This window comes from Drosophila subobscura, chromosome O (genome assembly GCF_008121235.1).
Source record: "Drosophila subobscura isolate 14011-0131.10 chromosome O, UCBerk_Dsub_1.0, whole genome shotgun sequence".
Lineage (NCBI taxonomy): Eukaryota > Metazoa > Arthropoda > Insecta > Diptera > Drosophilidae > Drosophila > Drosophila subobscura.
Window position 1 is genome coordinate 1,003,552 of NC_048533.1, and position 27,871 is coordinate 1,031,422.

Sequence of the window (27,871 nt, forward strand, 5' to 3'; positions counted from 1 at the left end):
TCCCGAGAAGATAATGGCAACATCGTCCGCGTATGCTACCACCTTGCAGCCCTCCCCTTCCAAGTCACACAAAATCTTATTGACTGCTATGTTCCATAGAAGGGGAGACAGGACACCGCCTTGCAGGGTGCCTCTGTTGACATACCTTGACTGAGTGGACGATCCCATTGATGATGTCACTGTCCTGCATGTGAGCAATTGATCCATGAGCATCACCAAGTGACGATCCACCCCCAGGTCAGTCAGGGCCTCTGTGATGGCTCCCGGTATGACGTTGTTAAAAGCTCCCTCAATGTCTAGGAAAGCGATTAGGGAGTATTCTTTGACGTGAAGAGATTTCTCTACCGCCGAGATTACTTCATGGAGTGCCGTTTCCGTGGATTTCCCTTTTCGGTAGGCATGTTGAGCGCCTGACAGCCACTGAGGATTAATGGTTGTCCTCAGCTGCAGCCCGACTAGTCTTTCAAAGGTTTTAAGAAGGAAGGACGATAGACTTATTGGTCTGAAGTCTTTTGGGGTTGTGTGTGAGAGTTTCCCTGCTTTGGGGATAAAGACAATTTTAGCCTTTAGCCAAGCGCGGGGTATTTTTCCCACTGTCAGTATCTTCCTGAAGATACTTTGCAGCCAGTTGATGGCCATGTCCCCGACTTTTTGTAGCTGAGCCGGAATGACTTGCTCCGGGCCAGGCGATTTGTAGGATTTAAAGCTGTTTACTGCCCAGCTTATATTCCGTTTTGTGAGGATGTGCCCCATCGAGGTTTCCGGGCCTTCACTTGGGGTGTCTGCCGGCTCGATGGTCGTACACCCAGGAAAGTGAGTATCGAGTAGAATGTGTAGGGAGTCCTCGCTAGAGTTTGTCCACGTACCATCAGTTTTCTTGAGATATCCCACAGAGGGGGATGTTTTTGACAGGATCTTGCGTAGCCTTGCGGCTTCTGACGTGTCCTCAATTTCGGAGCAAAATTTTTGCCAAGAGGCCCTTTTTGCTCTCCTTGTTTCTTTTTTGTATAGGGTTAGCTTACTTTTGTAATTTTCCCAGTGCGCTACCTCGCTTCTGCTTTTGGCTCTGTTAAAGAGAGTCCTGCAGTCTTTCCGGAGGGTATCTATATGTTTAGACCACCAGGGGGGTTTCTTTTTCCCTCTTGGTTTTGTTGAGGGGCAAGCTGCCATGAAGGCCTTATTGCAAGCCTCCGTGAAATCGTCCACAAGACGATTAAGGTCGTCTTGTGTATCAGGGCATTTTGGGGCTAGAGGGGGGGAGTAATTCCTCCATTTTTGAGCTATACGTAACCCAGTTGGTTTTTCTTGGGTTTACATAGCTAGTGGGTATGGTGCTTTCGAGCGATAGGATTGTCTCGATGTACCTGTGGTCGGAGAAGGAGTGGTCCTCTAGGACTCTCCAACTTTTCATTATGTCTGACAGTTTGTGAGACAATAGAGTGAGGTCAGTAACCTCTTGGCGGTTTTTTATGATGAAAGTGGGGTCATTACCCCGTTGGAGTTGGTTGGAGTTTAGGATGAAGCTGAAAAGTGACTTACCCCTTACATTTGTATTTGAGCTCCCCCATTGGGTGTGATGAGCGTTGGCATCGCAGCCTATTAGTAGGCTTGTATCCGACCTCTCGCTGTCGCTGGCAATCTTGCGAACGAGGTCACTGGGAGGATCGCTTTCCTCATGAGCCATGTAGGACGACACCAGGTTCAGGCGTGTCCCTTGTAGCTCTAGGCTAGCCGCCGTGTTGTCGCCGTTGCTAAAGTTGTGGAGCAGAAAGATATTTAAGTGCTTTCTTGCTAATATGCAGGTTCTTATTTTACCTTCCGTTTGGGCTACAATCAGCTTGTAGTCCTTCGTCGCTAATCCACAGACCCTACCTCCTACCACCCAGGGCTCCTGGATTAGGACTATGTCTCCTCCGCTCGCGACTAAGCGGAGTATAAGAGCAGCGGATGCTGCTTTACAGTGGTGGAGATTTATCTGCAGAAGCCTCAGAGACTTCATTAGAGTCATTCTCCACCACTGTAATATCGGCGTCTGAGTCGTCGAGAATGTCGTCCCGACACATCGCCTGAAAATCGAGCAACAGCTCCGTCTCCGAGGAGTAGCTCTCTAGGGCCGGCTCCGGCTCCGGGTCTACTTCCGGTGCCTCGATCTCCGAGGCAACGTCCTGCTCAACTGGTTTGTTGACAGAACGCGCCTCGGCCGCTGCATCCGACTTGTAGACCTTCATGGTCACCGAGCTGAACCCGAAGTTAAGCTCTCCCCTGGCTGCCTCGATCGGGGCTAGCGATTCCTTGTTCAGGATCACAACCGCCTGATTTGTGGGGCCCTTTGATGCCTCCACTTTAGCCACCTTCCAGTCTGAGGTTGGCAGTGTGGGGTTGCATCTCTGCAACATAGTTAGGATCCGCTCGGGATCCTTGAACGTAGCCGGTACCCACATACGGGCCCTTGGCCTACTTGGCACCTTCGCCCCTGCGTAGACTTCACCGATTTGCGCCACCGCAGCTTTGTATAGCTTTACGGAGCGCTCATCCTCGCAGGCTACCACTTTTATGTTTCCCTGGAACCATCCCATGTCTTTGCAGACTGGGGGTGGCCCGGGATCCTTTTCGAGAAGCTCGAAGCAGCGGTCGGCCAGTGCCGCTTCCACCCACTTCCATTGGCTTCTGGGTATTTTCCCCTCCGCGCTGCCTTTATCGAGAACGCCTATCAGCGTCCTCTCCTTGGCAATCTGCGCGAAGGATACATTAGGTAGAACCCTGGATCGCTTCGCGGCAGGTCCGGGCCTCTCTTGAGAGCGTTGCCTCTTCGGTTGTGCGGCCACCTTCTGTGGCTCCACACTGAAGTTGGGCTACACCGCCGAGGCCCATTCTACTTTTTTCAGCCAGTCTACTGTTGGACTGACTTCCTGGCTGGCGTTCTGCCGACGGAGTATGTGCCCAGCTCTTTTCGGCATAACTGTACTTCTTGGCTTGGACGCTGGTTGATGGTAAGTCATCACCCGCCGCTTCACCGGAAGGTTGAGCAGCCGCAATATTGCTTAGCTGCCCTACCATGGTATCAGTTTTGGGTGATGGCTTTCCACCCATCCCAGGTTTGGGATGGGATCCACCCGGATTCATACCCGCGTCCTTCACCGTGCAGGTCTTTCCTGCGTCTGAGCGGATCGGGCCAGGCCTTTGGGCCGCTGCCTTCTCCCGCTTGGGATTTCTCCCTGCAGGCATTTGGGGAGTGCCTCTCTCGTTTTTATTTTTGTTTTCAATATTTTGTGATTTATCCATATAGTTCCCACGAGCTGCAGAGAAGGGGAACGGTCCACCCCGGCAGAGCTCTGCGTTACCCGGGTAAGGCATAATTAGAACAGGGGGCTGCCAAGTCCCTGAGCTCTCCGTTCACGACTGGGCTAGTGTTTATACCGGGCCCCCAGCCAGGCTGACTCTTGGCACGGGTCGAGTGACACCTTAGTCCGGCCCGGTGTGAGGTGAGTGTTGGGGCTAGGATGTGGGTAGGTGTTGTGTAGGGATGGGATTGTGTGAGCTACTTAATGAGAGGCGGCACCACAAGCGCATCGTCAGTGTTGCTGCGTCGCGAACACCCGCTGGCTGTCCGGGACTGCTTATTTCGGTACTCTCCCTCAGAGCCAACTTAGTTGATGCTCTTTGGGATGCCCGCCTATTCGCAGCTGACCTACCCACTGGGGTAGGCCGTTCGCTATCCGCAACCTGCGACCCGTCCGGTGGCCTCAGCTAGGCCCCCTCTGAGCCACCTCAAAGCCCAATAGGATCATCGGACTGCGACTCATAAATTTGTCTTAGATTGGGCGCCATTATTGTTACGAACCTGTATTGGTGTTGGGGCAAGGTTGGCTAGCCAGTCATCCCAGGGATAGGTTTTTCCCAGGCCCCCAGGTCGCACAACAAACCAACCGTTCGGACAACCGATAACTCAAAAACAAACAAACGGACTTTACTCTACTATCTAACGGACACATCTCTCCGACGCAGAACAACTACAAATCTCCTCTTCAAGTGCAGCGGCCGATCTCCATTTCGCCGCTGTGGCCCATGTTCCCCCATTCTAAACACACTAGCACATCATTTCAAAACGTTATAATTTCACTCAAAAACTTAACACATATTTAAACATAAATCCCTACACTAAATTCTGTTGGCGCGTCCGCCTACTCCAGCCTCCTCAACTTATACTAATGGGAGAAAAATAATTGGTTATAGAAAATAAATAAATAAATATACAAATACCACATATAAATGTTGTAACGGACACGGGAAGTGTCGTCTCGTCAGCACTCTCTGTCCACTAAAGGTTGGCCGGCTAGGCTCAGGGAAAATGGGGTGGGTTGTAGTGACGCTTGTTATACCCGGTACTCGAAGAGTAAATAGGGTATATTGTATTTGTGCGAATAACGGTTGTATGTAACGCACAGAAGGAAACGTTTCCGACCCCATAAAGTATATATATTCTTGATCAGCATCAATAGCCGAGTCTATGTCTGTCTGTCTGTCTGTCCGTCTGTCCGTCCTGATGAGCGCCTAGTACTCAGAGACTATAAGAGCTAGAGCCACCAAATTTTGCATCCAGTCTTCTGTATGCTCACACTGTTACAAGTGTATTTCAAAAATGAGCCACGCCACCTTCCGCCTCCTCAAAAGGGCGAAAACCTCCCAAATCTACAATTTTGAAAATAGCAGAAAACTAAAAACGCCATTCCGTAGGGAATGACCATATCTAGATCACCAAATTGGGATACGATTGGACCATTATTATAGCCACAATGAAGAAATTAATTTGCAGTGGCCAAACCCACCCAGTCCCGCAGCATTCACACTCTGCTTCGCGCTGTTTATGGCCTCTCCCCCTGACACGTCTCTGCCTCTGCCTCTGCCCTGACTCTGCAGTGTGTGTCTATAGGGGAGGGTGGCGAGCTAAAGGAGCGTGTTGGCGTGAGCAGTGTTGTTAATGTAGATGACAGATGAAGAAAAAATGTAAAATTTGACAAACAACCGCTAAAGTGCAGATGTAGTACTGAGTGCCGGGTATAAAAGTTGTGACGCGTAAGAAGCGTCTCACACGTCCCTTTTCGTTTTTTTTTGAGGTTGGCAGAGTGATAATTAAAGGGGCAAGGCGATGAACGGCGCCAGGAGAGAGGAAGAAGGAAAATATAAGAGAGGCTCGAATATATTGAGGGATCCACAAGCCAGCTCATACCCTCAAAAATGCCATGCCATGCCCTTGAACTAGGTTCAAGGGCAATAGAAGAGAACAGATCAGCTGCAGTAAGAGGCAGTTTGCATTTAGTGGGAAAATAAACATCGGCAGTATTAGAGCGTTTTTGTGTGTGACCCTGGAACAAAAATCGGAAACAAATCGGGACAAAAACAACGGACAATCAGAGGACTTATTTTTTTTGGATCTAAACAAAAAGTGAGTCCAGTCCAAGGGGAAAGATCCCAAACTGAATGTTTTTAAAACCCATTGGTATTAATTGAACCGGCCGTCCTCCCGTAAATGGGCCAAATTCCCATTCCCTGGGCCTCGGAACATTGGTCATACACCTGCACGGGCGCGAGCCCGCCCGCAGCACCAACAGCAAATTATTTAATTAAATACATAAACACCACCAGCAATTAATTAAATTAAATACGCCCACATAAACACATACCTGCATACACATATATGTATGTAAGTATATATTGAACTAGCTGACCCGGCGAACTTCGCACCGCCTAACAGTCAATGAATGTCGTGTTACTTTTTAGCTGAACTAATTTAGGCTTTGATGAACGTAAAACAATGATTCAAAATAATATGTTTATATAGATAGAAACAAAAAAGTACCAACTTGATAGCGCGTGATGTCATCGTTGGTATTGGATGTTTGGATACCAAAAACCGCCATGTAGCTCCTTTTCGTGACATATTTGCAAATGTATTTAATTGACGACCGAATTGCAATCACTTGGCATGCGCTCTAAAGCAGTCTTGAACAGCCTGACCAATGCATGATGTTCATGAAGCATTTTCTGCAGATCTTGGAGAATTGCTCTCTTCGTAGCTGTGTTGATCCCTTGACGCCTGTCAAGTTGTTCTTCCATATTGCCCATGAAGTATATTTGCAAGAATTTATGCTGTGCATCTTCTATAGGTTGCAATGATCCAATGCGATGGTAATAGGATTTTCATTCAAGCACTTTGTGGTAAACGACATTCTTTGTTTTTTGGTCAGTCGCAAGAACAAATAAAGCGGATGGTTTGCCGACACGTGAGCATGCCACGTACAATTGACCATGAGAAAAACATGCATTTTCTAGATTGAGGCCACAAATAGTCAAGGATTGGCCCTGTGATTTGTTGATCGTCATGGCGAAGGCAAGACGAATCGGGAATTGAATTCGTTTAAACTCAAAGGGCATTTCCTTTGGGATCATCGGAATCCTTGGAATAAGAACTTTCTCATCTTTAAATTTTCCTTTAAGTATCGACGCGTGAATCACATTGCTCATCAGTTTTCTTATCACCAAATGCGTTCCATTACGCAGTTTTGGTTGGTTCAAATTTCTAAGCATGATGACTACCCAGCCAACTTTAAGTTTTAAATTGTGCGGTGGTAAACCAGGCACATCCAAGGAGTTTAAAAATTCAGTTGGATAATTAGTGGCAGTCGATAGATTTGAATGAATTGAACAGAGTACCTACGATTTGATTTTGAATTATAAGATTGAGGTCATCTACATCTTCATTTTTAGCGGCCAAAATTGCTCGCTCACTTAACCATTTAGTATTTTTGTGGTTAGCAATGTCGGATTAAATCTGTGTTCTTCTATAATTTCCGCCCCAAATGAAGTCATTTGGAAACAGACATTGTATTTTTGAGTGTTCGCTAGAAAATGTCGTGATTCTAGTGTTTCGCCATAAAGCAGGGAGCACAATGGCTCTGGTGGCGGGACCAATAAAGGCAATTTCACATTACCACTAAGGCAGCACAAACCAGGCGTTTCACCAGCAAACTTCAATGCTCCACAATGCTGGCAAACAACGTCTATGGGACCAATGCAAACTAAACGATGCAAGCTGTAGTCGATGGTGCAATCATACAGAAACGCTGCTCGATTCAAATCAATACTTCTTCTTGCACTTAGAAGATTATTCATCTGTTCTTCTGTACGATAAGCTCGACGATTTCTCTCTCTTTGCTCTTGTGTTTGAGAAGCACGAATTAATGCCCTTCTTTGCTCCATATTAACGCGGCGCTGTTCTCGTGCAATTTCAGGTAATTGACTCGCGATATTCCGTTGCCTAATTGCATTACGGCTTAGCTGGGAAAGATTGGATCTTATAGGACGCGGCATTGTTATTAAAATGATTAATACAAAATTAAACAAATAAATAAAACAAATATTAAATACAAATACAAATGAAAATCAAATGAACTAAAGAACTTTTTAGACAAATTTCTGAACACACACATGATGTCTTCAGAAAAAATAAAGTTTTGGCTTTAAGGCCGCAACAAACAGGCCAACGGTTTTTTTAAGATGTATTCTGGTACTCGCGACGGAAACAAATCCAACAAATCAAAAACCATGGCAATCGGTCCAGCCGTTCTCGAGTTATAAGTGTTGAACAAAATACGACTTTCTTTTTTATATATAGATTTAATATTATTTAATTCTTCTGCCATCCCCATATATATTTTTGTTGATGTAACCATTTAAATGTAGTATTCGTATTTATATTTATTTATTTATTTATATTTATTTACACTCCACATATTTATTTGCACCCAATAATTAAGTTGAGAAGGCGGGAGTTGGCGGACGCGCCACCAGTATTTAGTGTAGGGATTTACATATATTTAAATATGTGTTAAGTTTTTCAAGTGAAATTATAACGTTTGATATGAAGTGCTAGTGTGTTTAGTATGGTGGGAAAAGGGGACCACAGCGGCGAAATGGAGATCGGCCGCTGCACTTGAAGAGGAGATTTTTAGTTGTTCTGCGTCGGAGAGATGTGTCCGTTAGATAGCAGATTAAAGTCCGTTGTATTTTTTTTGAATTATCGTTTGTTGGTTCGAGATGTCCGAACAGTTGGTTTGTTGTGCGACCTGGGGGCCTGGGAAAAACCTATCCCAGGGATGACTGGCTAGCCGGCCTTGCCCCAACACCAATACAGGTTCGTAACAAACTAAAAAGGTCAAACAACAAAAATAGCATAAAAGGTCACATGAGTGGGAACGGAATGCAACGCCAGTGGACTAACCATACAGTATGGTAGATTCGACTTTTAGAGGAAGCGAAACGTTACCGCTCATTGTGCGTGGAGAGAGTACCCCACCATGGTGTGTGTATTAGTGCGTGTAGAACACGCAGCCAATGACACATGTGACACATGATACATGTATTGCTTGTTATTTTTTAACGCTTCAAACCGGGTTTGTCTTTATTCACACGGACACTGCACGAAAATTGGTTTTGATGTTTTTATACCCGGCTCTAGCTCTTATTGTCTCTGAGAACTAGCCGACAAACAAGACGGACAGACAGAGATGGCTCAATCGACTCGGCTATTGATGCTGATCAAGAATATATATACTTTATGGGGTCGGAAACGTTTCCTTCTGTGCGTTACATACATCCCTTATTCCCCACAAATCCAATATACCTGTTACGAACCTGTTTTGGTGATGGGGCAAAGCCGGCTAGCCAGTCATTCCAGTGCTGAGTTCTTCCCAGGCCCCCAGGTCGCACAATAAACCAGCTGTTCGGACATCTCGAACAAATATGAAAGCAAAACGACAATTCAAAAACTAACCTACGGACTTTACTCTAAATCTCACGGACAATCATCTCTCCGACGCAGAACAACTACAAATCTCCTCTTCAAGTGCAGCGGCCATCCTCCATTTCGCCGTTGTGGTGCCCTTTCCCCCATACTAAACACTCTCAGCAATTCATATCAAACGTTATAATTTCACTCAAAAACTTAACACATACTTAACTATTGTTTCCTGCACTAATGTTTTTGTGGCGCGTCCGCCTACTCCCGGAAAATTTATAAGATTATAAAACTTAGATGTTTACAGGAATACGGTTAGAAAATATATATATATGGGGACGGCAATAAATTAAATATTCAATTTAATATACATATGTATATGTATATGTGTTTTATGTATGCATGTATGCATGCATGTATTTTATGTGGGCGTATTTATTTAATTTAATTATCTGTTGCTGTTGGTGCCGCTGTGGCGGGCTCGCGCCCGGGCAGGGGTGTGACCAATATTCCGAGGTCCAGGGAATGGGAATTTGGCCCATATACGGGAGGCCAGCCGGTTCAATCAATCCCCTGTAGGTTTTAAAAAATGTTCAGTTTGGGATTCTTTCCCTTTGAACTGAACTCACTTTTATTTATACTCCAAAAAAAATAAGTCCTCTAGGTAGTCCCGCCGGTCTGTTGATTTTCTTTTTTCCCGATTTGGTCCCGATTTTTTTCTCCACGGTCACACACACAAACAATCTAACGCTGCCGATATTTTTTTCTTCCACTAACTGCATGCTCAGCGTAGCTGAGTCTATGCAGTCCCTCTTGATGCAGCTGATCCCATCTCTTCTATTGCAATTGAACCAAGTTCAAGGGCATGGCATGGCATTTTTGAGGGTGTGGGTGAGCTGGCTTGTGGATCCCGCAATGTTTTCGAGTCTTTTTTTTACTCTCCTCTCTCTCTCCCATCGGCACCGTTGATCGCCATGCCTCTTCACCTGTAGACCTACAAAAAAATACTTCTACTCCAGTATTTTGCCAATCGATTTCCTTCGACTGCAACATACCCTATTTACTCTTCGAGTACAGGGTATAAAAAAAATCCGACCCCTGGATTTCGTATCGAAAACACACCGGCAAAAGGCGGATAATAACAAGGGGCATGGCGATCAACGGTGCCGATGGGGAGAGAGAGGAGAGTAAAAAAAAAGACTCGAAAACATTGCGGGATCCACAAGCCAGCTCACCCACACCCTCAAAATGCAACATACCCTATTTACTCTTCGAGTAAAAAATCCGACCCCTGGATTTCGTATCGAAAACACACCTGACTTCCCAGAAACGATAGACCAGGGCGGCAAAAAGGCGGATAATAACAATTTAAAAGCAATTCGATCTAGAAGTCGAACAATTTCGAAGAATTCAAGCTTTGTTCCCGCAAAATAAACATAATTTAATCGATATATCGATAAATACAAATATTCCAACATCGCATCCCTAGCATTGCACCGTGCTTTTATTTTTTTAAAACTCCGTTGTTTTCGATAATTAGTTGGCATCGCATCAAGTGGGCGACGCAGCCAGTTTTTAACACATTTAACACAAATAACGCGACAAGCAACTTGAAATGGCAGCCAGCCTCGTGCATTTTCTTATGCTAATTTGCGCGGCACATGAGTTGATCGGCGCTGCCAAATTAAACCACGCACGCGTGCTCCTGCCAATATACGAAGAAAAATCCATCAACTTCACCTTGCAGGTGGATCAAAAAATTTGCTACAAATGGTGAGTTGACATTTTAACCTACAATTGCTCTCTAGCCTTGGCTGCACGGCCCGACCGGCTTGACCGACCGGCACTTTAACCTCAAACGAGCCAGCCTAAAAAAAAACGGGATTATGCCTTGAGTCTCAAAACATGACTTTTTTGGTTTTTCGATTAAAACTAACTGTTCTCACTAAAAAGTATAACTTTTTGTTTATGATTTGGATAGGTAATACTATAAAGTTGTAAAAATAGTAAAAAAAACGGTTGGTCTAACGCATTTCTATTTACTTTTCCGGCACATGCGTAAAGAGGAAACTGCTGTCCGATTATGCGATGGAGCCATGTACATACATACATATGTACATGGCGGAAAAAATAATAGAAACGATAATAGAAAATTTTGTTCAGGGAAAATAATTTTTTTTTCATAATTTTTATTGATAGCCTACATAGCAATGTCTCAAAATGTAAAAAAAAAAAATTAAAAAAAAAACCGTATATAACAGAAATGAACTTTCAGTTTTTAGGCCTGGAAAAAATAATAGAAACGCAGTCTAATTTTTTCATAACTGTTTTCAAAGCGCTTTTAGTCGAATTATTTTGATAACAATTCATAAACTAACTGAATTTTTTTTTTGAAAAAAAAAAAAGCAAATATAAGGTGCGGGACGGGGTGGGTTTAGCCAGCGCAAATTAATTTCTTCATTGTGGCCACAATAATGATCCAATCGGATCCCAATTTGGTGATCTGATTGAGATCGGATCTCAATGCCTCGAAGGTGCATTTATTTCGTCCAGTCACATAAAATGTGCTGTAGTCAAATGAAACTAAGGTCAATTTGCTCAGATTTGTTAGGAAACCTCATATTAGGCACCTTAATACAACTTCCCACCACCAAATGTACCCACGACGAAATAAATGCACATTCGAGGCATTGAGTACCTTTCTGAATCTCATTCCGTAAATATGTACATACATCCACTTTTACTATGTGTAATTTAATAATCGTTTTAAATCAACCTCTTTCATTTAGTACGACTACTAACCGATGCCTTGAGATCGTTTTTCAAATTTTCCGAAGAGAATTTTTTGTTATACCCGGTACTCGAAGAGAAAGTAGGGTATATTGGATTTGTGGGGAGTAACGGATGTATGTAACGCATATAAGGAAACGTTTCTGACCCCATAGAGTTTCATGGTTTGCTTGATATGATGTCCTTGAAGCTTTTTTCGGTCTTACGCCAACAATACTGCAACCCATATGATTATTTGGACTCATCGGACCTAATAACACGTTTTCAATCATCCGTGGTCAAATTGTTATGCTAATTTAAAAGTTTCGGGTTTGTTTTTACCATTTTTTTCCGACCACGTAAAACATGCCGGTAGATTTAAAATTTTGTGAGGATGTTTCAGGTGGTGGTACGATGTCCACACTTGGCCATCTAGACCAACATTGATAGTATTATGCGAAAAGAGCATCCTTTGGACTGAGAAAGTCCTTGTTACTAATTTGCGACATTATAAGTGTGGCTTTTGGGTCTGCTAGTGCCTTAGGGCAACCTTGGCTTTGCTGTTTCAGGACAAAATTTCGCGTCTTTTCCACTCTGATCACCACCGATTGACTAATGCTATTAACAATTCAATATTTAATAAATTCATTAAATCTGCTTCGATTATTATGAGAAATGTCTTAATTTGATGTTAGTATTACTAGAATATAAACAAAAAATATTCAACATCAAATCTGCAAGCGTATTGTTGATTAGAAAATTTTGAAATATTAAATAAGTGAAAATAACGAAAAGTGCATAATTGAGTACAAGCGAGTTTTTATAGTTTTTTATTTTTCGCTATTTAAAAGCTTCAAATTTGTATTTTTCTGGGATTGCCAATTTGTTAAGGATAAAGTGATTGATATCTAAAAAAAAATTGGTGACGATTGCATTATGCGTTTAGAAGTTATGGTCGACGAAGGTCAGTTATTGTGAACATGTCTCATCATTGCTCCCCACTGTACATATACATATATTCTTGATCAGCATCAATAGCCGAGTCGATAGAGCCATGTCTGTCTGTACGCCCGTCTTGTTGAGCGCCTGGATCTCAGAGACTATAAAAGCTAGAGCCACCAAATTTTGCATCCAGACTTTTATATGCTCACACTGTTACAAGTGTATTTCAAAAATGAGACCAGCCCCCTTCCGCCCCTGCAAAATGGCGAAAACCTCACAAAGCTACAATTTTGAAGATAAAAGAAAACTAAAAGCCATTCCGTAGGGAATAACCATATCTATCAGATCACCGAATTAATTTGCAATGGCTAAACCCACCCTGTCCCGCAGCTTTTGTTGTTTTTTTCACATTCTCTCATTCACACTCTGCTTCGCGCGGCATCTGCCTCTGCCGCGAGTCTGCAGTGTGTGGGTCTAGGGAAGGGGGTGAGCTAAAGGAGCGTGTTGGTGTGAGAAGTGTTGTTGATGTAGATGACAGATGAAGAAAAAATGTAAAATTTGACAAATAACCCGCTGAGTGCCGGGTAAAAAAGTTGTAACGCGTAAGAAGCGTCTCACACGTCCCTTCTCGTTTGATTTTTGAACAAGGTGGTGTGTCGAACCAAGTTGATGTGTCATGCATTCTTCCACGTGTGTTTCGTTATTTTTTGCCCTGAATCGCAGTAAAACATTAAACCCATTTGAATATTGTAACACTATCTGACGTTGTGTGACCTTCATATCCTGGTGTAAGGATATTTGTTCTTTCAATATCCGTACAATGTCCTCCGGGACCCATTCTGAAACTCTAAACAACAACAAACACAACCGGATCAACAGGAAAAGTTATTTTATATCTTCAAATGCTGTTAGTTTATGAATTGTTATCAAAATAATTCGACTTAAAGCGTTTTAAAAAAAGTTATGAAAAAATTAGACTGTGTGTATATATTATTTTTTCCAGGCCTAAAAACTGTGAAAGTTAATTTCTGTTATATTAGGTTTTTTTTTTAATTTGTGTTTTTTTACGTTTTGAGACATTGTTATGTAGGGTATCAATAAAAATTATGAAACTTAAAAAAAAAAAAAATTTCACTAAACAAAATTTGGAAAAAACCGAAAAAAATGTCGTTTCTATTATTTTTTCCGCCACTGTAGACTCGGCAATTAATTATGATCAAGAATATATACACTTTACGGAAAGTGTACATGCGTTACATACATCGACTTTGTGCAAAAATACAATATACCCTTTTTACTCTTCGAGTACCGGGTATAATTACTAAACTACAACAAATATTTCGCAGGTCGACTTCCTTCCAAGACGTTATATCCGTGATGCCCGTGTATCATGGCTCCAGCGAATGCGCCAACGAGGCGGTAGTCACAGTGCGGACACGCGAGCGACGTCGTAACACGGCCATTGTGTTAGCGGAAGAAGTGCACACCGGTGCTGTGCTGCGCTGCGAAGTGATAGTGGACATCATTGCCTGCCTAAACGTGAGGACTACCACACGCCAGCTATACCTGGAGGAGGCGCCGGCGATCTTCGAGCTGCGCGCCTTCGACTCTCAGGGCAACGAGTTCTCCACCCTCGAGGGAATCGAGTTCAATTGGGACATTTCGGAGCCCGATAGCAAAAAGCCGCCCCCTATGCGATTCCTAACCTTCTCGCGAAGCCCGTTCCATTCGGTGCCCCCCGCTCTAGAGAAGTTCGAAGCCGTCGGTATCAAGGGCTACATGATCCTGCTGGAGGGAATCAATACGGGCACTTCGAAGATAACCATCACCTTGCCCTATGCCGATTACAGCAATGTGAAGCCCCTGGAAGTGTACATCAGTGTGCTGGCCAAAATAATTATAGTGCCTTCCAAGGCGACGATCCTGAACAAAGACTCGATTAGCTTCCGCATTCTTCAGCAGAAGATGGACAAGCTGCATGACATTACGGAAAGTAAGCAATACTTCCTCGAGGTGGAGGATACCGAGGTGGCCAGTGTGAGAGGTAGCACCGCAACCGGAGAGGCACTAGGGCGCACTCGGATCCTGCTGCGTGATAGAAACATGCCAGAGACGGATAAGAACACCAAGGGGCCCAGCACACTCTTGACCGTGGCAGAACCCCATAAGCTGGGCATCAGCCTCCTGCCATACAACAACTGGGTGTCGGTGGAGGGCGAGAAGCACGAAGTGGTCTTCGACCTTTACGCTCCAGATGGCCAAAAGATGACGCTGGGTAACCGGTTTGGCATCCACTCCAATCTGGACAAATCTCTTTTCGGCATCCTCAACAAAACGAAAACGGCAGCTGTCTGTACGGTGAAGCTCTGCAGAAGGGCGTTAGCACAGTCTCCGGCATATACGACCAGGTAAGTAAATGACATTGATCCTTTCAGTTCTCTTCTGAGATTCAATCCATTGCAGCTTGCGGTGGAGGCAGAACTGCAGATCTTTGAGAAGCTGCAGCTCAGACCCAGTAAGGTGATTCTGCCGTACGACACGAACAGCATAAAGCCGCTTAAGCTGCAGTTCTATGCGGCTGGTGGGGACTACAGCTATGTGTGGCAATCCGGCAATCCGCAAGTGCTGCAAATCGATGCCCAGGGTTTGGCCACCACCGTAATCCGGGACGTGCGTCTCTCCACTGACTCGCAGGAGCAGTATGATGACGGAAATCTGCTGGCTGCCCACACCACCATCAAGGTGGCCCTGGCCAAGAACCAGAATGTCGCCCAATTGGCTCAGATCTACTTCCTCTCGCCGCAACGGCTCGAGATCAAGCAGTACAACTTCGAGACAGCCCTCAAGGACTATGTGCTCTTGCATGTGGCTGTGTACGCGCACGCGAACGACTCCGAAATGCCGTACACCAACTGCGATAACTTGCACTTCCAGCTGGACTTCAGCCAACCCATCCTTCAGCTAGAGAACAACTGGGAAGCTGAGAAGTTGGCTACTGATGCGTGCCATGTGCTGAGACTGCGGGCCACTGCCGTGGGCAGCACATCGCTGCGCGTCTCGTACATCTTTCAGGACAAAGTGCTCCAGGACGCGGTCGATTTGCATGTGTTCGAGGCGCTGAGCGTCCTGAATCCCTTGGAGAATGAGCTGGTTCTACCCATTGGCGCGTCGCGAAACGTAATCTATGTGCATGGGCCGCGCCGCCTCTTTACACTGGAGGCGGAGCTCACCAAGGCCACAAACTTTAATGGCAAGGTCGTGAAGGTGTCGGAGATTGAGTTGGATGCCGAGGACCCCATTACCGCGTTCAGTATCCTGTGCCGCGAGCTGGGCGAGACGGTGTTCCAATACCGCGTGTACAACAGCCTTGCCACGTCCAAATTCGTCGCCTTCAAGTCTGAAGTAACAACCAAGGTGCACTGCGTGATGCCGCGCTTCCTGAAGCTATACTCCAGACAGGTGTTGCGCCAGTCGTGTCCCCTGGAGCACCGCTCTAAGCTGCTGTATCTCAAGAGTCAGGAGAACAAGTTTGAGATCGAAATCGAGGTGCAGGACGCCAAGAATCGCAGGCTCATGAACGTCAGCTCGCTGTGGCTGGACTGGGAGTTTGCCGCAGGCGACGAGCGATACCATGTGGACAACATTCCCCACCACCAGATGTCCGAAGTGGATCTCCTCCACGGCGTCAAAGTCACTTCCACCGAAATGCTTGTCCTCACGCTGAGTGAAGTGTCGCCCAACTTCCGCATCAAGGGCACAGTGGTCCGTTACAAAGACAAGATGCTGGCCCAACAGGAAATTTACGCGGAACGCCCTCCCTTTGGGGTCAAGAACGTAAGTGGAAATAAACACTTTGAGTTCCTAACTAACAGCTTACTGACTTCTCGTACGCAGCTGAAAACGGGTAGTATTACCACTCCATTGATTGAGAACGAGATCAGGTTCCACACGGTGCACAGTAAGCTGCTGAAGAAGGATCACATCCGCGTCTATCTGGCCCCCAATCACAGAGAACGCATCCCCATCGCCCAGGGAAGCGGCTTCTTCGAAATGGAGCTCTCCGAGTCCGGTATCGTGAATGTGGTGCACGACGAGAAGGCCGGCATATTATTGGTGACGCCGCTTCGTCAGGGCTATACACGTCTCGAGTTGACCGACCGCTGCCTGCTTGACGAGAACAGTGTCCTGTCCATCTCCGTAGTGGGCATCGGCTCCATCAGTGTGGTCAGCATGGATCGGGTGGAGCGCACGAACTCCATCGAAGCGATTGTGAAACTCTTCGACACCAACGACAATTTACTGGACGTGGATCCCAACAATCTGGCTGTCTACGACCTTTCCGAGGCGGTCTTTGATCCGACTATATTGAGCGTGCGTCTGGACGAGCAGCGCCATCTCGAGCCAGGCCATATACGGTACAGCATCACTGGCAACACTATCGGGGAAACCAAGATAGTCTTCCAGGCCGGCAAGGGGTCGCAGCTGGTGTCCAGCGCTTCGATCCTTGTCCAGGTCTTTGCCCCGATCCGCCTCTACCCGCGCGACTCCACACTCGTGTTGGGCAGCAGCATTCAGATCTACTACCAGGGCGGTCCCCAGCCCAATACCAACGTGATCTACACCGTGGAAAAAGAACAAGTCGCGTGTAGGTACCAATCGAAGATTCCTTTACGGACATGAATTAACCCAATCTTCTCACGTATTTGTCACTTAGCCATGAGCTCCGCCATTGTCACGGCCCATCGACTAGGAGTTACCCAAATCACTGGAAAGTGCCTGCTTAAGAACCCCGTCACTGACAAAGATGAAGTCGTATCGCAGGACACCATCGAGGTCCGTGTTGCTGCCTTGAAGGCTGTGCAAATCCGCACACCGCTCGTCCGCATTCGCAGTGGCGCCGTCATGCCCGCCACCCTATGGGGTCAGCCGGACTTCTCGCCCATGGTGCTGGGTACGCTTGAGGACTTGCGGATCACCTGGACAGTCAGTCAGCCGGATATTGTGGAGATCTTTAATGTGTTTACCGCATTGGGTGGGTTGTGTTTCTAAATAAGACTCAATACGTTTACGTTTACATTTACCGTGCCCCGATACAGTATTGCGACCAAAATATCTCAGCTTAATGTCCACCCTGTGCACGTAGAACGAACGTCGAAATGTTCTCCGATGAGCCTGCATGGTTGAGCTCCAGTGCAGGAACAGATACGGAACATATGTACATTTGTGTGGCGTCTGCTCACTAGACTCTCCTTGTTGGCCCTACATTTAGCACTTTTATGTCGTTTCTTCCACAGGAATTGAGTACCAAAGTGGCGACCTAATATCGGTTCGTGTGCGGGCATTGAATCCCGGCAAGGTCACAATAATAGCGTCTGTGAGTCTGGCAGATGGCACAAAGCTGCCCGCCACCAGCGTGGAGCTAATTGGTAAGTGTCCATTCGGCTGAACCTCTTACTGCCTCACATTTCTCTAAGTCGAACTCTATCTGACAATGGCACCGCAAATTGAAAATGTGATCGCAGTTTTCAAAACAATGGAGCTGCTCGGACCCACGCCCATCAAAATGGACTCGATTCTGGCGGCGCCCCGCAGCACGCTACAGCTGAAGTCCAACATGGGCGATGCGGTCTATAAGCTGGATGAGCAGAGCTGCGGCATTGTTAGCGTGACGCCAGATGGCATTGTCCACACAAAGGACACTCTCGGCCGGGATCTGATAATTGTAAGTGTGTGTGTGTGTGCTGCTTGTGTACCCGTGCCACTCATGTGTGTGTGATTTGCTGTGCCAAAAACCAAAATCGGCTTATTTCAAAATTCCTAAATTGCTAAATTGCATTTCCTTTGTTGCGTTAAGGCCAAAACCGTCGACCAAAATCTGCCCATGGGCATTGAGGTGAAGAACGTGCAGTACATCCTGGTGTCGCTGTTGCCCCACATGAAATTCAAGAAGCTCGAGCACAAAATCCCGCGTGGCATGAACTTTCTGTTCAAAGTGTCGCTGCACGACAATCTGGGAAACGAGTTCTCGCACAACATTGAGGACGCCAATGGGCTGCGCTACGATCTGGCCATCAAGGATGTGGTCGATGTTCAGATCGACAATAATCTGAAAATTGCGGTAAGTGTCCAAATGAACAGATGCTGTTCATTTATTTCTGCAAGTTTTATGCCAAAAAAACACACAAAACTTTTCGCTTGTCAATTTCTATTTCTCTGCGTTTTAATGCACTGTATAAAATCAAATCTCGAGTCAGAGAGTCATGGCAGTCTTATGTGCAACACATTAAATCCACACTCGACTTTCCCCACTATACACCCAGGTGCAGCTGCAACGGGAGACAAACAACATGATATCCATCAGTTTAAAGGACACGACGGGCGTTAAGCATGCTGAGGACTATATAAAGCTGTCCGTGGTTGAGTCAAAGACCATCTACCCCACCAAGGTGAGTTGGCTGTGCAGTTAATGTGCAGCAGATGTAACCACAGGATGTGAGCAGACAACAGGATAGAACACCTATTTTGTAATGCTAAACGTTTTTCATGATTTAATCCGATTTCTTTTCTCTCCCCAACTGCATGCAAAAACCCACAAATTGTCGACTGCTGCTTTTGACCAACCTTAAACCAACCATCCAACCATCGGATCCACAGACTATTTTCTCTGTGGGCGACATCATTTGCTTCGATTCCCCGCTAGCGTTGTCATCGATTTGGAGCAGCTCCAATGAGCAAATTGTGACGATTAATAAGCACACAGGTGAGTAGTTTGTACTCCCCTTTTTCCCCAGTTTGGACTGTCTCTTTTCTGACTTTGAATATGATAACGATTACGATTATTATTATGGGGATAACTTACTAAATCCCCAAACAATTAGCCATCTGTTTTCAGGCTGTTGTTATACCCGGTACTCGAAGAGTAAATAGAGTATGTTGTATTTGTGCACAAAGTGGATGTATGTAACGCAGAGAAGGAAACGTTTCCGACCCCATATAGTTTATATATTCTTGATCAGCGTCAATAGCCGAGTCGATAGAGCAATGTCTGTCTGTCCGTCCGTCTGGATCCGACTATAAAAGCTAGAGCCACCAAATTTTGCATTTAGACTTCTGTATGATCACACTGTTACAAGTGTATTTAAAAAATGAGCCCCGCCCCCGCAAATCGGAAAAAATCTGCGCTATTCACAATTTTGAAGATACGAGAAAACTAAAAATGCCATTCCGTAGGGAAGCACCATATCTATCAGATCACCGAATTGGAATCAGATTGAATCATTATTATAGCCAGAATAAAGAAATTGATTTGCAGTGGCTAAACCCACCCCGTCCCGTTTTTTTTTTGTTTTTTGCACATTCTCTCATTCACCTCTGTAATGAGCAACGGGCAACGAGCACTGCCCATTGGAGCATACTTGATAGAAGAAAGCATTAATTTTTGCCATAATTTCCGTTTTGTTTAGGTATTGCCCGCGTGCTGAACCATCGCCACAAGCTGGGTGAAAAGATTTTTATTACCAGCGGCGATGAGGCCAACCGAGGGAGCTTTATCAAGTACGATCTGGAGGTGCGCGAGTCGGATGCGGTAAGCCAGTGCCTGCTGCAAATATGCAGCTAGCTCACATTTTTATCTTGCCTTTCAGATTGTGTTTGCCAAATCGACGGACAAATTCAGCGGCTCCGAGTATCGCGGACAGTTGGTGCTGCGCAACCACATGCAGTCCGAGAAACGCAGGAACCTGGTAGGCATGCCATACTCTCCTCAGAGTAACTCCTGCTAACGCTCTCTCACTCCCAGATCGCTCACAACGTAACAAAGTGCGCCGTTCAGATCGACAATGTGCGTGTGGATGTGTTCACCTGTCGCTTGGTGGCCAAGAACGCACTCGGCCGGCAGCTACTTAAGCTCTACAAGGCACAGCCCATGTTTGATGCCTTTAGTGGGCAGTACAGCTGTCGGTTAGAGCTGCACTCTAGCTTTGTCGAGCTACTTGCCGTCGTCAAGACCAACGATGCCTTTTTAGAACTGCAGGTGAGTGTTCGTTCCTATTGTCTTTGGCAACACAGCAATTTACTCAAACTATTTCCAAACCCTCACTTCTGCTGTGCACAGGCGGCGATGCCCAACGGCGTTTTGGATACCATGTCACTGAAATTGGTGCCTGGCATTAAAGTGATGCCCGAATCGGTGCAGGTGACCGATTTGAAGCCACAGGAGCTGCACATTAATGGGCTGGACAAGGCACTACACAAGCTGCAGGTGAGTGGGTCGAAAGGAAGCAATGCCCTGCATGCTTCGGGCTGTTCAGAGAGCACGCACTTTGCTCTTATTTGCGAGACAAATGTACTCCACTGTTGTTTCCACTGTTGCCATCGCCAGTGAGCGTGATCTTCGAATTCAACGGAGCGAAGGGACATACTAGCCGAATACTGTTCCATGAATTTAAAAGTGACACTTGAAAGCTCAGTTATATAGATGTAGATGTAGAAGAGAGATGTAGAAACAATGTAAAATGTAAAATTTGAAAAAAACCACTAAGGTACAGTACCGGGTATAAAAGTTGTGACGCGTAAGAAGCGTCAAACACGTCCGTTCTCTTTTCTTTTAGCCTTTTTCTACCTACATACATATGCTTTGTAGGGGACGCAATGGCATATTGGAATGAGCATGATGAATAGCAAGAATAACCCATTTACAATCATCCATTTCTCAATTCATCGAGTTCTCAATCATTGAAGGACATTGATGATGCATTAGTATTCTCCCAATATGAAGTTGGCAGACGTCTTCCACGTCACACGTACTAGAAAATTGTTTCTCTCAAATAACTTTTACCAATTGGCGAGCCACTACTGCCCCACTGAATGTTTTGCAAATTGAATAATTAATTTCAGATATTATTAATTAAAATGTAGCAGAAATGTACAAACAGATCCGTTTGTTTGTGTGAAAATAGATCAAAGTTCAGTTAGACTAGCTATGTACATACATACATACATATGTATTTACTTTTACTCTTGATTTGATGATTTGATTTAATAAAATGAATGAATTTAATCCATGGACAGGTCGAACCATCGAATCTAAATTTAAATTAATAAAATTAATGAATTTAATCCATGGACAGGTCAAATCATCGAACAGCAAATACTTTTTGGTGGATTTCCTTGAGCACGGCCATGGCATTAGCAAATATCTTTTGCGATTCTTCGAGGACTTTCCGATGGATGCACACTTTTACGTACTAATCGAATCCCCGGAAACGGAGCAGATCATTGAGGTACGATATTTTATTTTATTTTACTCCCGCGCTGTTGAATCAGAATCTTTTATGGAAAAACAATATACTGGGAGAGAAAAATGCTTAGACTACGCGTGGATATGTATGCCTGACCCTTGGGTATTTTGGGGATATTCTTCTTGCGAATAGATGTAATAGTCAGAGCGACAGGGACGGGGACATGATGTCAGACACTAGAAGAGCTTCGTCATAGCAAAAATAAATCTGTAGCACAGCTATCAACATCTATAAAGAGTCCATGGGTCTTCTCCTCTGGGAGTATCCGTTAGTCGGTGAATGAACTGCTGTGAACTGTATTTTCAATTTGGTAAATTTTCTTGCTAGCTGATGATAGTGCAAACACGTTGATAGCAGGCCGCGTATCAATTTTTTGTTGCGGAAACTTGTTTCCCCTCCTTTGGTGGGGTCTTTTCGGGGAAGCCAACGGAATCGAATAAATAAGCGGAATGACGTCTGTCTTGCTCAAGCTTTGGCGAAATTACATCAATTTCTGATCTTCTCGATTTATAAACGGTATCTGCAACCGTTTTGCCTATAAACAAAGGCAGAATCGTTAGCTTTGTGTCTGTGTCCTGGCTATTGCGGGATCCAACGCTGGGAACTACTGCACTGCCAATAAATTTTGGCCCATAAGTCGATAGAATGCTTGTTGGGTCATCGTGGGATTAAGGATTAGCATTATGTCTGCTTATAATTCCGTTTGCTTATTTGTCATTACAGGTACCCATTGCGGGCAGCACAATGCTGGCCCAGAAGTGCGCGGACCGTCCCCATGGCGAACCTCTCTTTTACCGTCTGGTAAAGAATATTGGCTTCCTCCTCTCCACGACTGTGATTGTAGTCATCTCGATATGGGGTGAGTATAACTAGATAATATATTTTTAATTCTATTGTCCAAGTAAATTATGCACAAAACTAAATTCGGCCCGGACTGGCTTGGCTTTGTTAGAGCCGAAACATCATAAATCATAGGAAAGACTGGACTGAGACTGAACTTGCAGTCTGAAGTTTCTGTGGCTGTTTCTGTTTCTGTTGATATTGCTTTTGCTGCTGCTGCTGTTGTTGCGGCTATTTACGTTTATCGCAAATTCCATGAATTTTTAATCAGCCCCTGGGCTGGAGTAAACGGAAAAGGAAGAAGATGTTGAGTTGGAGCTGAGGGCCAGATAGAGCGTGGTATCCTTGAGCGCTGTCCTTTGACGCAGACCTTTTCAGTGCTGACGCAACCTGTGTCCTGCGTTTGGCTCATCGCTTGGGTAAACCTTAGCCACTTTCCTGCATTTTTACACGCGCAGCAGCAGTAGCAGACAGTACGGCAATCGAGATGAGTCTGGGGTCCGAAAGTTGCGGCAAAGTTTCCCTTTTAGGATTCGATCTTTTGCCATTTTTCAATGTACTTCTGGCTTGTTTGCTCCAGCCCAGCACCGCGATGCCTGCAGTGGGCGGGTTCTGATAGTTTTGTGTTATCGCTTCGAAAACACTTTACACCCAATAAAAAAGTGAGAATCACAGCAAAACACAACACAAGAAAACAAAAAACCAAATAAAAAGAGTCATGCTATCCAGCTTGGCTTGGCGCTTACCTTGTTCGCTTGCCAAACTCCCAAAATTGATAAGAAGTTTCGGTTCTGTTAGGCTTGGGACAGGACAGTCCTTCCAACCACACCCTGTGAGAGGGTGCATAAAAAACCGCGGCAGTGTAGGAGGGTCCTCATCAACAGCAAAAGCAAAAGCAAAAGCAGACTACATCCTTGATTAATTTCACCTCCCAGCATTAATGGCAGCATTTACAGAATTTCTTAGTTATGACTTGATCTTTGATTTTAAAGCAATTTTTTCTGGTCGCGCCCATCGTGATGGAAATGCAGAGCGACCCACAGCAAGGCAGCTCTTCAATCATCACTGGCAGCTCATTCAAATGCAAAGCACTCAATAGCGACCCCAAAATATGCCGGTCGTAGATTGCACTCTGTCCAAAAAAACTATCTAATCTAGATATAATATCCTACAGTTCAAAGGTCTTCCTCTGGAAACCTTTACGCTCGGGTTGTCTGTTGCTTTTTGTCAGCTTTTAATCCAAAAAATAAAGCTAGAGCTCTTTAAATTGGCAAGAATGTTCGTTAAACTAAAGTAGAATTTCGGAAAAAAACGTGAGTGTTTTGGACCCCGCCTACCTCCCGCCCCTATACGAACTGGAACCCATTTAGGCCGTAGTTATGTATTATAAAAAAATGTATTCAAAAGATTAATTATGATAAAAGTTCTTTTAAAAGATTTTATAACTTAAAAAAAAATATATTTTATTGACTGATTGTTTGGTTAAAAGTAATTTGATTGGAATCGCTCCAAGTTTTCGTCAAAACTTTCTACAGTACAACATTTTATTGCGTCTGCTTCGTGATTTTTGTTGCTCCAGATCTCCAGCATTGCTGCATGAGTGAACTCATAAGCATCTGCAAAATCTAAAATTTTCCGAAAAGGGGCAAAAACGGCAAAAAGCATTAACACCACATGATTCTATAATAAGTGGTTAATAACATGTAACTTAAACGTCTAGGCGTGGTGTGCTGTGTAAAAGTAATATTCCACAGAACACACGTGCAATTGTTAGTACCATGCCAAAAATATACACGAAAAAACATTGAACAATTAAAAAACTACACACATCCATCAAAAACGAGAAGGGACGTGTGAGACGCTTCTTACGCGTCACAACTTTTATACCCGGCACTCAGTACTACATCTGCACCTTATCGGTTATTTGTCAAATTTTACATTTTTTCTTCATCTGTCATCTACATAAACAACACTGCTCACGCCATCACGCTCCTTTAGCTCGCCAGCCTCCCCTAGAGCAACACACTGCAGAGTCAGGGCAGAGACGTGGCAGAGGCAGAGACGTGTCAGAGGCAGAGGCCACAAACTGCGCGAAGCAGAGTGTGAATGAGAGAATGTGCAAAAAACAAATATAAGCTTAAACCTTCTTAAATTGCAGTAGCATTCAAATATTTTACCGAAAAAAAATTACATTAATGCCAAAAATTCGGGCTTTTTACCCATGGTGCAACGGAGGGACCCTGGATTGCGCACTCGCAAATTACCTTAATAACGAAATTAGTCTAATTATTGAGGATTTCTCCAAGCCCACACGGGGTTTGCGAGGTCAGTAAGTCGATTCACTTGCGCCCCACGTCCAGTGGCTTCCCTGCAATTAATTTTCACACTAATTTCAATAGCTAAACTATTTGTTGTTCCGCCCAGTGCACTATGGGTAAAATTTTGGCGTTTATGTAATTTTTTTTTGGTAAAATATTTGAATGCGACTTAACTTTTCTGATTCCTAAATATCCAGATAGAACAAAACTGGTTTTAGAAGATTTTTTCCTAGTACCATATGATTTTTGCGCGCTTTTAAAGTCGGCTGATTTTGAGATGCTTTTACTTGTGAAAAAGTGCGGTAAAAATCGAGCAACTCGCAGCTGTAATTGTAGCTCGATTACAAAGTTTATATACAAGTAAAAATATGGAAATAAAAGGTCGAGGTATTTAAATTAATTGTTAATACATGTTTTTGTATAGTTGTGTGTAGTTACTTAATTGTCCAATGTTTTGTTCGTGTGTCTTTTTAGCTTGGTACTAACAATTGCACGTGTTTTCTGTGGAATATTACTTTTGCACAGCACACCACTGCACAGAAGTTCAATTTACATGTTATTAACCAAATATTATAGAATCACGTGGTGTTAATGCTTTTTGCCCCTTTTCGAAAAATTTTAAATTTTGCAGATGCTTATGAGTTTACTCATGCAGCGCTGCTGGAGGACCAACACCAATCGTGAAGCAGACGCAATAAAATGTTATAGTTTAAAGAGTATTGACAAAAACTGACTAACTAAAGATGAAACTATTAAAATGTATTTTTATATTATTTTTGTTTATATTATATATATATATTATAAGTTTTTTAAGTTCTAAAATCTTTTAAAAGATCTTTTATCATAATTAATCTTTTGAATACAGTTCGTATTGGGGCGGGAGGTAGGCGGGGTCCAAATGACTACATTTTTTTTACGAAATTCTACTTTAGCCTAACAAACATTCATGCCAATTTGTAGAGCTCTAGCTCTTTTAGTTTATTTAGTACCAAAAAAACGTGCTTTTTATACCCGGTACTCGAAGAGTAAATAGGGTATATTGTATTTGTGCGAATAACGGTTGTATGTAACGCACAGAAGGAAACGTTTCCGACCCCATAAAGTATATATATTCTTGATCCGCATCAATAGCCGAGTCGATTGAGCCATGTCTGTCTGTCTGTCCGTCCGTCCGTCCGTCCGTCCGTCTTGTTTGTCGGCTAGTTCTCAGAGACTATAAGAGCTAGAGCCACCAAATTTTGCATCCAGACTGCTGTATGCTCACACTGAAACCAGTGTATTTAAAAAATGAGCCTCGCCCCCTTCCGCCCCCGCAAAAGGGCGAAAATCTCCCAAATCTACAATTTTGAAGATAACAGAAAACTAAAAACGCCATTCCGTATGGAATGGCCATATCTGTCACCAAATTGGGATCCGATTGAATCATTATTATAGCCACAATGAAGAAATTAATTTGCAGAGACCAAACCCACCCCGTCCCGCAGCTTATATTTGTTTTACACATTCTCTCATTCACACTCTGCTTCGCGCAGTTTATGGCCTCTGCCCCTGACACGTGTGTCTCTAGGGGAGGGTGGCGAGCTAAAGGAGCGTGTTGGCGTGAGCAGTGTTGTTGATGTAGATGACAGATGAAGAAAAAATGTAAAATTTGACAAATAACCGCTAAAGTGCAGATGTAGTACTGAGTGCCGGGTATAAAAGTCCCTTCTCGTTCCCCATAGTGCAGTGCTGGCAAAAATTCCCCATGCTGTCTCCTCCCACACCCAAGTGACTAACAGTCTACAAGGACTAATTATGTACATGCTTGGGTCTTGCTTAGGTCGGCTTGAGTGCGGGTATCGATGCTGCTCCCTAGGAGAAATGTGCCAGGGAAACCCGAATTCCGAGGGAATTTTGATTGGGCTTCCTATTTTTTTAACCCCATTTTTTCTTACAGTGTTCCAGATGCAGAAATCCAAAAACAGTCCCAGTGCAAGTCGAAATGCATTTGACAGTAAGTTGTGGATTCATTATATTTCAAATAATGATTGAGGCCATGAGCTGTGAAATGCTTTTGATATTTTTTTAGACTCGCCATCTATTCGCCGGAATTATTCTCATAGCAGTCGATGGAACCATTTGGACAATTCAATGGACTCGGATGTTTACTTCAGTCCGCGGCTCAGCTCCGCAAACAGATCCGGCAATTCGCCTCGCTTTAACTAACTTGAACTTAAAACGGAGGAAAGATATTGGCCTTGAAGTTTGATAGGAGCTATCTGCGATCTATCTGCGATTCCCCCCCTCATTTACATTATTTTTATGTTATGTACATATATAAGCCTCTTTCCATGTCCATGCTTTTGTTAAGCTCCAACTTCAAGGGCAATGTCGAGCCCCCTATATGTTTAGAATAATACTCGTAGTTTGGTGGCACTTTTTTTGCGATTTCCTTTGCGCGTCTAGTAGGTCTAGTATGTATTTGTTGTCTGTAAATAAGTTGAAGTGTAACATAGCCAAAGTACAATGTATATTTTCTCTTTAAACACTTGTTGAGATGTTGTTCAGATTGTTGAGATGCATTTATGTGTTAAAAATCCTAAACTAAGAGATTAAATAAAAGTGGAAGAGTGAAATGTTCTCGTCTTTGGAGAAATCAGCATTCAACGGGTTGCCTTGCGGGTAACCTTTCGCTACCCCACCGCTGAGATCTACAGAACCAACGGCTATCGGGCACGTGCAAAGGCACTTCAATTACTCTGCCGATCTTTCACTTTCTCTTGCTTTCACCATCACCACTGTGTCTCTAAAGTGCCATCGGAGTACCCGAGAACAAATTTCTAAGCATTTTCTTTCTGCCATGTATCCCGGTCCTACTCTCAAAAGCGCGCTCCTATTTTTGTTATAAGCATTTCTAAATAGAAAAGCAT

General features: G+C 44.3%; 1 protein-coding gene and 1 long non-coding RNA gene across 2 annotated transcripts; one reads left to right on the forward strand and one right to left on the reverse strand.

Annotated features, from left to right (window-relative positions):
- Positions 1-3,821: 3,821 nt before the first annotated feature.
- On the reverse strand, positions 3,822-9,883 carry LOC117896875. Its single transcript, XR_004649053.1, has 3 exons — positions 9,424-9,883; positions 8,692-9,367; positions 3,822-3,841 (listed from the first exon to the last, which is right to left on the reverse strand). It is a non-coding gene; the product is annotated as an uncharacterized LOC117896875 (long non-coding RNA).
- Positions 9,884-10,313: 430 nt separating this feature from the next.
- On the forward strand, positions 10,314-27,577 carry LOC117896874 (nuclear pore membrane glycoprotein 210-like). The gene is given in 19 exon segments (XM_034805403.1): positions 10,314-10,567; positions 13,852-14,840; positions 14,843-14,913; positions 14,969-16,339; positions 16,400-17,150; positions 17,220-17,537; positions 17,800-17,931; positions 18,028-18,227; positions 18,360-18,623; positions 18,826-18,951; positions 19,160-19,265; positions 19,969-20,090; positions 20,149-20,247; positions 20,304-20,537; positions 20,619-20,765; positions 21,634-21,786; positions 22,528-22,663; positions 26,899-26,955; positions 27,031-27,577. Coding segments are annotated over 19 exon segments (5,571 nt in total). The 5' UTR covers positions 10,314-10,409; the 3' UTR covers positions 27,168-27,577.
- The last annotated feature ends 294 nt before the right edge of the window (positions 27,578-27,871 follow it).